Source organism: Schistocerca gregaria, chromosome 8 (genome assembly GCF_023897955.1).
Source record: "Schistocerca gregaria isolate iqSchGreg1 chromosome 8, iqSchGreg1.2, whole genome shotgun sequence".
NCBI lineage: Eukaryota > Metazoa > Arthropoda > Insecta > Orthoptera > Acrididae > Schistocerca > Schistocerca gregaria.
Genome location: NC_064927.1, coordinates 474366906 through 474379059, shown reverse-complemented (window position 1 = coordinate 474379059; position 12154 = coordinate 474366906). Strand labels below are relative to the sequence as shown.

Sequence of the window (12154 nt, the reverse complement as noted above, 5' to 3'; positions counted from 1 at the left end):
AGGGTTGACATTTTGTTAAAGATTGCTATATTCATTTAATTTTTCAAGTATTTACAATTATTTATTGTTTATAAGATCTGAAAATTCTAAGTGCTGATTTTTAAGCATTAGGACTGAAGTATGTGGTAATTCTCAAAACTTCTTACTAGATGGGGTGATTTAATGGCCAATTTTAAGTATTTGATAAGTAATGTCTTCAGTGGATTGCTGCCCTCCACATTGTGTTACCAGATTCGAGGTCATCACATCGCCAAGTTGGATCCCCTGGAAATCTCAAGTGCAGACCTGGATGACAAAACTCCTCCAGAATTGCTGTACAGCCACTACAGCTTTGGTAAGATAATGCAATGTTATGGAGTTTAGGATTTGCTTCAGCAAAGTATTGTTCTCTAATATATATTTGTATTTTATTGTAATTGCTAACATTCTTCCATAAAAATAGGCTATTGTACATTTGAATTAAGCCTATATGAGCTATGGTTTGACAGTATTTCTTTCTTTCCTCTAGCAGACACTCTCCCTATTTTCTATGAGGGTTGACTGAAAAGTAACGCCTCCACCTCCGTATCTCTTCAACAGTTGGCAGCATTGGTATGCAGCAGTACTGGCTTGTTTTGTAGCCTCTTCTCTATAGCTCCAGTTTTTGGGAACCTTCAGCATTGAACGGTTGTGTTATTATAGTGGAAAGTATGGAACCCTGTGCAGACAGTCAATCAATGTACACTCATTGAATTCTTGACAGCAGAAGGTGTCACCCCAAAGGAGTTTCATCAGAGAAAGAAAGCAGTTTATGGTGATTGTGTTGATGTGAGTACTGTGTGTTTAAAGATGCAGTTTAAAGATGTTGAGGTGGGAACATCTGACCCGTTTGACAGACAAAGACTTGGACGTCGTGTGACAGCAACCACTGAGTTTCACAAGCAAAATGTTGACAGATTGATTCAGGATGATCGTCATATCACTCAGAGAGAAACTGCAAGCACAATCGGCGTTTCACAAGAATGTGTGTGACACATTATTGCTTTGCTTGGCTGTCGGAAGATCTGTGCACGATGGGTACCACGGATGCTAACTCCTGAAATTATGACCCGGAGATGAAACATCAGTCTATGGAATATCGACTCAAAGACTCGCCCCAGAAAAAGAAATACAAGACACAGCCCTCAGCTGGAAAAGTAATGGCCACAGTATTCTGGGATGCAGATGGTGTTATCCATGTTGATTTCCTTGATTGTGGAACAACAATAAATTCAGTGTGTTATATCACAATGCTGCAAACTCTAAAACAACGACTAACAAGGGTCCGAAAGGAAAAGGGAAATGTTTTCCTGCAGCATGACAATGTCAAACCACACACTTCATGTGTCACCACAGCAGAACTTCAGATACTGAATCTCACCACTGTACAGCATCCTCCATACAGTCCAGATTTAGCACTGTCTGACTTTCATATGTTCCCAATAATGAAAGACGATCTACAGGGACTACGGTTCAATCCCATCTCCAGCCATCCTGATTTAGGTTTTCCTGATTTCCCTAAAATCGTTTCAGATGCTTTTGAAAGGGCACGGCCGATTTCCTTCCCCACCTTCCCTAACCCAAGCTTGCGCTCCGTCTCTAATGACCTCGTTGTCGACAGGACGTTAAACAACACTAACCTAATCTGATCTACAGGGACATCATTATGCTTCTGATGATAACACTGAGGGAACTGTGATACTGTGGTTGTGGAAACAGTGTGTTGACTTCTTCTGTGATGGATTCAGAAAACTTGCTCATCGTTGGCAGAAATGTATCCAATTTGCTGGTGATTATGTGGAAAAGTGAATATTGGTAACTAAAGATCACATTCTAAGTAATTATTTCTGCATTTGATTTATTAACATGTTCCCATGCAAACCTAATTACTGAAGGTGGAGGCATTACCTTTCATTGCACCCTCATAGGTTATTGTCTCATTCTGAATCCATGGTATTAGTGTACAATCCGAGTTGTAGGATACAACTTGCTGTAGGCCCTTTGGGCATTTTTAAAAATGTTTAATTTTTTCTGTGGAGTTGTGGAGCTTGTGAGGGCCTTTAATTGATTAGTTTGTTCCACATATATGTCCTTATGAAATAGATCTTCTGTTTCAAACTGGTGATATTCTTGAATTTGTTTCTGTACAGTTATTCATTACATTGTAGGCATTCTTGTCCATAAACCATTTTATTGCACAAACTTTTCCTCAATGTTATGCAATCCCATTTAATCAACGGTCTTGATTGGCCACTTTGTGCCATATCCAAGGTCTGTGAGCCATATAAGAGAGTTATTTTTTGTTATGTTGAAAATTTCAGTTTTTAAAATTGGCTGTATATTTTGTATGAAGTGGCTTGTTGCACCAGACTGACTATAAAAAGAAGATTTTTTCCCACTGTTGTTAAAAATTAGTCACTGAGTAATTATATTAAAAACAAAGATTCCAAGACTTACCAAGCGGGAAAGCGCCGGCAGACAGGCACATGAACAAAACACACAAACACACACACAGAATTACGAGCTTTCGCAACTGGCAGTTGCTTCGTCAGGAAAGAGGGAAGGAGAGGGAAAAATGAAAGGATGTGGGTTTTAAGGGAGAGGGTAAGGAGTCATTCCAATCCTGGGAGCGGAAAGACTTCCCTTAGGGGAAAAAAAAAAGGACAGGTGTACACTCGCACACACACACACACACACACACACATATCCATCCGCACATACACAGACACAAGCAGACATATTTAAAGGCAAAGAGTAAGGGCAGAGATGTCAGTCGAGGCGGAAGTACAGAGGCAAAGAAGTTGTTGAAAGACAGGTGAGGTATGAGCGGCGGCAACTTGAAATTAGCGGAGGTTGAGGCCTGTCGGATATCGAGAAGAGAGGATATACTGAAGGGCGAGTTCCCATCTCCGGAGTTCGGATAGGTTGGTGTTGGTGGGAAGTATCCAGATAACTCGGACGGTGTAACACTGTGCCAAGATGTGCTGGCCGTGCATCAAGGCATGTTTAGCCACAGGGTGATCCTCATTACCAACAAACACAGGACTGGAGTAGGTGGTCCTGTAACCCGGAAGGTGTACACGATCAAAGGGAGAGCCACGTGTGAAAGCACCCACGTGATTTACCAACTGACCTGCCTGCACTGTGACGCTTTCTATGTGGGAATGACCAGCAACAAACTGTCCATTCGCATGAATGGACACAGGCAGACAGTGCTTGTTGGTAATGAGGATCACCCTGTGGCTAAACATGCCTTGATGCACGGCCAGCACATCTTGGCACAGTGTTACACCGTCCGAGTTATCTGGATACTTCCCACCAACACCAACCTATCTGAACTCCGGAGATGGGAACTCGCCCTTCAGTATATCCTCTCTTCTCGATATCCGACAGGCCTCAACCTCCGCTAATTTCAAGTTGCCGCCGCTCATACCTCACCTGTCTTTCAACAACTTCTTTGCCTCTGTACTTCCGCCTCGACTGACATCTCTGCCCTCACTCTTTGCCTTTAAATATGTCTGCTTGTGTCTGTGAATGTGCGGATGGATATGTGTGTGTGTGTGTGCGAGTGTACACCTGTCCTTTTTTTTTTTCCCCCTAAGGGAAGTCTTTCCGCTCCCGGGATTGGAATGACTCCTTACCCTCTCCCTTAAAACCCACATCCTTTCATTTTTCCCTCTCCTTCCCTCTTTCCTGACGAAGCAACTGCCAGTTGCGAAAGCTCGTAATTCTGTGTGTGTGTTTGTGTGTTTTGTTCATGTGCCTGTCTGCCGGTGCTTTCCCGCTTGGTAAGTCTTGGAATCTTTGTTTTTAATATATTTTTCCCATGTGGAAGTTTCTTTCTATTTTATTTACATCATCACTGAGTAATTAAATGTACATGTCCTTCAAAGAGGAAGGCAGAGGATCCATGTAAGCAGTTCCCAGTAATTCAGGGTGTTACAAAAAGGTACGGCGTTCTTTCAGGAAACATTCCTCACACACAAATAAAGAAAAGATGTTATGTGGACACGTGTCTGGAAATGCTTAATTTTCATGTTAGAGCTCATTTTAGTTTCTTCAGTATGTACTGTACTTCCTCGATTCACTGCCATTTGGCCCAATTGAAGGAAGGTAATGTTGACTTCGGTGCTTGTGTTGGCATGCGACTCATTGCTCTACAGTACTGGCATCAAGCACATCAGTACGTAGCATCAACAGGTTAGTGTTCATCACGAACGTGGTTTTGCAGTCAGTGCAATGTTTACAAATGCGGAGTTGGCAGATGCCCATTTGATGTATGGATTAGCACAGGGCAATAGCCGTGGCACCGTACGTTTGTATCGAGACAGATTTACAGAACGAAGGTGTCCCGACAGGAAGACGTTCGAAGCAATTGATCGGCGTCTTAGGGAGCACGGAACATTCTAGCCGATAACTCGTGACTGGGGAAGACCTAGAACGATGAGGACACCTGCAATGGACGAGACAATTCTTCGTGCAGTTGACAATAACTCTAATGTCAGCGTCAGAGAAGCTGCTGCTGTACAATGTAACGTTGACCACGTCACTGTATAGAGAGTGGTACGGGTTAACCAGTTGTTTCCGTACCATGTACAGCGTGTGCAGGCACTATCATCAGCTGATTGGTCTTCACGGGTACACTTCTGCGAATGGATCATCCAACAATGTGTCAATCCACATTTCAGTGCAAATGTTCTCTTTATGGATGACGCTTCATTCCAACATTATCAAATTGTAAATTTTCGCAATCAACATGTGTGGGCTGATGAGAATCCGCACGCAATTGTGCAATCACGCATCAACACACATTTTCTGTGAACATTTTCGCTGGCATTGTTGGTGATGTCTTGATTGGGCCCCATGCTCTTCCACCTACACTCAATGGACCGCGTTATCATGATTTCATACGGGATACTCCACCTGTGCTGCTAGAACATGTGCCTTTACAAGTACGACACACCATGTGGTTCATGCATGGTGGAGCTCCTGCACATTTCAGTCGAAGTGTTCGTACGCTTCTCAACAACAGATTTGGCGACCGGTGGATTGGTAGAGGCGGACCAATTCTGTGGCCTCCACGCTCTCCTGACCTCAACCCTCTTGACTTTCATTTATGGGGGCATTTGAAAGCTCTTGTCTACGCAACCCCGGTACCAAATGTAGAGACTCTTCGTGCTCGTATTGTGGACGGCTGTGATACAATACGCCATTCTCCAGGGGTGCATCAGGGATTCCATGGGACGGTGGGTGGATGCATGTATCCTTGTATTTTGAACATTTCCTGTAACAAAGTGTTTGAAGTCACGTTGGTACGTTCTGTTGCTGTGTGTTTCCATTCCATGATTAATGTGATTTGAAGAGAAGTAACAAAATGAGCTCTAACATGGAAAATAAGCGTTTCTGGACAAATGTCCACATAACCTATTTTCTTTCTTTGTGTGTGAGGAATGTTTCCTGAAAGTTTTTTTCTGCCCGAATAAGTAAATGAGGAACAAAATAAGGATGATGAGAATGAAACTTTTACTCTGCAACAGAGTGCGTGCTCATATGAAATTTGCCGACAGATTAAAACTGTGTGCTGAACCTAGACTTGATCTCGGGACTACCAGGAAGTTTGAAATGAGGTTAGGTTTGAACAGGGCACAGTTGCTATATCGCACCATTTTGAGCATTCCATCACACATTTCAGAGGAGTGGCAAATCCTTGGGTTGATGTTGTTGCAGAAACACTGAATTGTAATATAAGTTAAATAAATGAATAGTTTTTGGCTTCCAGTAAGGTAAAGGTTTTCAAATTTGATGTCATTTTGGAAGCTCAGTTGTCAGTTTTATTGCTTATTTACTCAAGCAGCTTCTTATTCAGCCATATGAGGCTGAGTGGACCCCACTCCAGACTTTTCCACCATAGAAATATCTGAAGTTGTTAATGGGAAGAAAATCTAGGATCCAAGCATTAACAGACAGTAATGCTAACTACAAGATGGTAGAGGTACTTTGTGTGATGAAAATAACTGATAATAATTACTGCTGCATTCTTTAAGAATTCTTATTGAACCAGCCATGGGACTTCATTGTCAACTGTTGCAGACATCTTCCTGTGAGACTCGTGTCTTGATGGAAACAACAGGATTTAATGTGGCCATGCTACTTCAGAAGCAGACTGATCACAAGAATAAAAGTACATGAAAGAAGTGATTCAAATAAAGTCATTAGTTTGTGAGCAGTGGAAGGGCACTTCTTGGTGTGATCTAACTCTGAAATAGACTTTTGTGGCCCGTGGGTTACCTGGCTAGTCGTATCTGCTTGAGTGTTTCAGGAAAAGTCAAATTTCTTGGATTTGGGGTTCTGTGTAGGAGTTATTTTTCCTATTTAGTGGCTCAGACCATTAGGTTATGATCAGTGGAAAAATAAGAAAATATCTTAATGAAAACATTTTAGGCAATAGCCTATTCTTACATTGTGGCAAAATTTTTGAAGAAAATTGGTCCTGAGATGACTACGAAGGCTTTCCCGGCATAATAATTGATAATATTCTTCTCGGGTATGCAGCCAGATCATAACGTCTTCATGACACAATATTTCCACAGTCCAACTGGCCGCCATCTTCAGGTGAGAGTGCTGGTGCACGATCTCGCCGGAACTGACTTCCCAGCGCAAGCGGCGGCCCCTATATAGGCCGCAGAAGACCCACAATGCGTGCGCGAGAAGGTGCCGTAACTGCCCTCTAGCGCAGTAGACATTCCCAAGATGCATCCAACAGCTGCGACGATTTACTTTTCTTGCACTTGGAGTTATCGTCGATAATGGGTGGATAGTTCTTCTTGGGCACTATCAGATTGGATGCATAGGAGCGCCATCAAGAAACAGTCTTCGAAGTTTCAACGGCTTTGTTCTCAACCCATGATATCTGATGACGACACTCGTTGACGTACAGTGATTAACCTCACGAGTAAAGAATTGGACGACACCACGCTGTCAGTGTTGGAGAAAGGCCTGAATTTTGCCCCTACACTGAGGAATGTGCCTATCACCGAATTCATCTGCGCAGTCGAACAAGCAGTGTCCAGCTTTTTGCAGGATCAAGCTGAAGAGATTAGGCAAGAGGTCTCACATACATTACGGTGGGTGCCGCCTCCACGGAGTAACATCTCCTCTCTCAAAAGGGCAGCCGTCCGGTCCATTAGAGAAGACGAAGATCTGATAGTTCTACCAGCGGACAAAGGCAACGCAACTGTTCTTCTGTCACGTGATGACTATCTGGGAAAGATGGATCTCTTACTTGAAGATTCAGCATGCAGAACATTGCAGGACGACCCAACTGAACGGATAAAATGGAAGACGCTTTCACTGTTGAAGAAGAGTTCTTTACCTGACAAAATTCTCAAAAAACTTCGTCCTGGTGCTGCCGTGCCACCGAGATTATACGGTCTACCCAAGATTCATAATAAAGGGGTCCCGCTCCATCCGATCGTGAGTAATTTGGGTGCTCCTACCTACAATCTAGCCAAGTATTTAGCATCTGTTCTTGGCCCTCACGTCGGTAAATGCGAACATCACATTTCCAATTCTATGGTGTTTATTCAGAGATTGAAGTCCTTGTCTCTTAGTCCCTGGGATTTGCTTGTGAGCTTTGATGTCATGTCACTTTTTACCCGGGTTCCTCTGGAAGAATCCTTGCAATTAATTGGTGAGCAACTGGATGAGGAAACAACCAGGCTTTGTCGCCACATGTTAACGTCGACTTACTTTTTATTCAATAACAAATATTTTGACCAGACTGACAGAGTGGCTATGGGGAGTCCTTTGTCCCCAATAGTCACCAATCTTTTTATGGAAGATTTTGAGGACATGGCACTGAAGACGACGTCCTTAAAACCAACCTGTTTTTGGAGGTACGTTGACGATACGTTTATGGTGTGGCCTCATGGGAGAGAAGCTCTGGACCGCCTCCTAGATCATTTTAATTCCCTGCATCCTAGCATCAAATTTACCATGGAGGTGGAAAATGATGGAAAGCTTCTGTTTCTGGATGTTCTGGTTTACAGAAAGGATGATGGGACACTGGGACACAGTGTTTATCGAAAGCCTATGCACACGGACCGTTACTTACAAGCTTCTAGCTGTCATCCATCGTTCCAGCGTACGGGGGTCCTGCGGACGTTGGCGAGAAGAGCTTATGCCATTTCAGATGGAGAAAGCTTGACACAAGAATTGGACCATCTTAAGATTGTGTTCAAGCAGAATGGCTATACAGATAAACAGATCCGTTGTGCTTTCCAGTTTGGACCTTCGCCTGAACCACCAGAAGTTACCTTCAAATCGGTAGCTTTCTGCCTTTTGCTGGGAACATTTCCTCGAAGATAGGAAGGATTCTGAAAAGATATCACATCAAAAGTATTTTTCGTCCGCCAGCCAAGATTAGAGTGCTCCTTGGTTCTGTTAAAGATGACTTGGGTTTGAGGAAGCCCGGTATTTACAAGATCTCTTGCCACTGTGGAAAGGCTTATATTGGTCAGACAATCCGGACCATTCAGGAGCAATGTGTTGAGCATCAGTGCCACACAAGGCTGCTTCAACCTGAGAAGTCTGCAGTGGCAGAACACTGTCTCACCAAGGGACACAGAATACTATATGACGAGACACAAATGGTTGCCCCTGCATCTCGCTATTGGGACTGTATTTTAAAAGAATCCATAGAGATTCGGTTATCTGACAATCTTATTAATAGAGACAAGCGTTTTCTTTTAAGTAAGACTTGGGACCCAGTGTTATCTGACATTAAAAAACAACGGTCTGTGGTTCTATCGTCGGAATAAAATTTTTATTTATTTTTATTTTTTAATTTTTGACAGCGATATCTCGATTTCGCCTGTTTCCATCACTGGCGGCGGAGTATGTCTAATGCGCTAGAGGGCAGTTACAACACCTTCTCTCGCGCACGCGTTGTGGGTCTTCTGCGGCCTATATAGGGGCCGCCGCTTGCGCTGGGAAGTCAGTTCCGGCGGGATCGTGCACCAGCACTCTCACCTGAAGATGGTGGCCAGTTGGACTGCAGAAATATTGTGTCATGAAAACGTTATGATTCGGCTGCATAACCGAGAAGAATATTATCAAGATTGTTCCTCCTCAAACATCTTAGGACAAGCTAATGCATTGTTTGGGCAACAAATAAATTCACCCAAATTCATGTCAACAACCGTTCAAAGCCTTCAGTACAAATAACAGATTTACTTCCCAGTACATTAGAATCTATTGAATAGCTGTAATCTAAGTTTAATGCCTTAACAGTAGTGAAAAGGGGTTCTCTAAACACTGTTTGTTAGATGGTTGAACTTTGTAGAAGAAATAGTTAATTCTGCTGGGAGAGTTTTGCTCGCATAATGAATGCTTGCTGTATTGACATCATACTTTATCAACTGATGGACTCAGTGACATTTTATTTCATGCTGCAGGGTATTTACTTATGCGAGTGGTTCACCACTACATTCTGCTGATGTGTTAGACAGAGCACCATTTCATGGGCAGTGTATAATGGAGACAGTTCTGAATGGAATTCAGATTTAATTTTCAGCAGAGCACACATATATGAAGCAAATCTGGCAAGTTTTTTTTTTTTTGATTAATTAAAATAATTCTTAGAATCTTTAATCACATGGTTGTGAAATGAGGACTGTTTCCTGAAAATCAGTAACATTATTTTATGCAAGTTCAAAGGTTCACTTTGATTGTGTTAAACTTTTAGATTTTTTGTGTTATTGCATATCTTGATGATAAGCAAATTGTGGCCCTTACCCTATTTTAGATACATACATAAATAGTACGAATCTAACAATGCAAAATCCAGGATGGAATGTAACAATATTATGAGAAGGAAAGTTGCTACCCACCATATAGCGGCAATGCTGAGTCACAGATAGGCACAACAAAAATATTTTCACACTTAGAGCTTTTGGCCAATGACCTTTCTCAACAGTAAAAGCAGACACACACACACACGCACACACACACACACACACACACACACACACACACACACACACGCACACACATTCATGCTCACGCAAACACAACTCTCACAACCGACTGCATTCTCAGGTGACTGAAACCACACTGCAAGCAACAGCACCAGTGCTCTCCACATCTCCCCTAACTGCTGCCCAACCTGCAGCACTTCACCGTCAGCCAACCTCAGCATACTATCCCTGCCCCGCCTCCTCCTTCCCCCTACCCCAGTCACCAATCTTGTCATGCACTGGTACTGCTGCTCACAGTGTGGTTTCAGTTGCCTGAGACTGCAGTGTGTGAGTTGCGTTTACGTGTGTGTGTGTGCAAATCTTTTTGTTGTGACTATCTGCAACTCAGCATCTCTGCTATATGGTGAGTAATAGCATGAATCACATTTAGATGTAGGCATATAATATACTGTAAGATTATTATGTAGGTTTATACCAATTTCTGTGTTTATTATATCTGTACAAATTTGTATTAAAGGGATTTATTGTATTTTAAAGATGTTATATAGCTTTGCATGAGCCATATTAATGACTTCAGTGTTGCACGCTAATAATTTGGACATCATCTACACTCCTGGAAATTGAAATAAGAACACCGTGAATTCATTGTACCAGGAAGGGGAAACTTTATTGACACATTCCTGGGGTCAGATACATCACATGATCACACTGACAGAACCACAGGCACATAGACACAGGCAACAGAGCATGCACAATGTCGGCACTAGTACAGTGTATATCCACCTTTCGCAGCAATGCAGGCTGCTATTCTCCCATGGAGACGATCGTAGAGATGTTGGATGTAGTCCTGTGGAACGGCTTGCCATGCCATTTCCACCTGGCGCCTCAGTTGGACCAGCGTTCGTGCTGGACGTGCAGACCGCGTGAGACGACACTTCATCCAGTCCCAAACATGCTCAATGGGGGACAGATCCGGAGATCTTGCTGGCCAGTGTAGTTGACTTACACCTTCTAGAGCACGTTGGGTGGCACGGGATACATGCGGACGTGCATTGACCTGTTGGAACAGCAAGTTCCCTTGCCAGTCTAGGAATGGTAGAACGATGGGTTCGATGACGGTTTGGATGTACCGTGCACTATTCAGTGTCCCCTCGACGATCACCAGAGGTGTACGGCCAGTGTAGGAGATCGCTCCCCACACCATGATGCCGGGTGTTGGCCCTGTGTGCCTCGGTCGTATGCAGTCCTGATTGTGGCGCTCACCTGCACGGCGCCAAACACGCATACAACCATCATTGGCACCAAGGCAGAAGCGACTCTCATCGCTGAAGATGTCACGTCTCCATTCGTCCCTCCATTCACGCCTGTCGCAACACCACTGGAGGCGGGCTGCACGATGTTGGGGCGTGAGCGGAAGACGGCCTAACGGTGTGCGGGACCATAGCCCAGCTTCATGGAGACGGTTGTGAATGGTCCTCGCTGATACCCCAGGAGCAACAGTGTCCCTAATTTGCTGGGAAGTGGCGGTGCGGTCCCCTACGGCACTGCGTAGGATCCTACGGTCTTGGCGTGCATCCGTGCGTCGCTGCAGTCCGGTCCCAGGTCGACGGGCACTTGCACCTTCCGCCGACCACTGGCGACAACATCGATGTACTGTGGAGACCTCACGCCCCACGTGTTGAGCAATTCGGCGGTACGTCCACCCGGCCTCCCGCATGCCCACTATATGCCCTCGCTCAAAGTCCGTCAACTGCACATACGGTTCACGTCCACGCTGTCGCGGCATGCTACCAGTGTTAAAGACTGCGATGGAGCTCTGTATGCCACGGCAAACTGACTGACACTGACGGCGGCGGTGCACAAATGCTCCGCAGCTAGTGCCGTTCGACGGCCAACACCGCGGTTCCTGGTGTGTCCGCTGTGCCGTGCGTGTGATCATTGCTTGTACAGCCCTCTCGCAGTGTCTGGAGCAATTATGGTGGGTCTGACACACCGGTGTCAATGTGTTCTTTTTTCCATTTCCAGGAGTGTATTTACCACTAATTAATGTTGAAAGCAATTGATGCCTTATGAAAACAGTCTTAATTTGCTGTAGCCCATGGGAAACCCATATGTAGTACATGAAATTGTGGTTGAAAAGTGTAATAATTACCTCAATT

The 12154-nt window shown here is 44.1% G+C and overlaps 1 protein-coding gene across 2 annotated transcripts in view; it reads left to right on the top strand.

Moving 5' to 3' along the window:
* LOC126284404 (2-oxoglutarate dehydrogenase complex component E1-like) overlaps nt 1-12154 on the top strand; it is a 175082-nt gene that overhangs the window by 57550 nt on the left and 105378 nt on the right. For both annotated transcript variants that reach the window (XM_049983309.1, XM_049983310.1), the window contains exon 4: nt 232-334. In XM_049983309.1, the coding sequence (XP_049839266.1) occupies nt 232-334 (103 nt within the window). The remainder of the gene's footprint in view (nt 1-231; nt 335-12154) is intronic.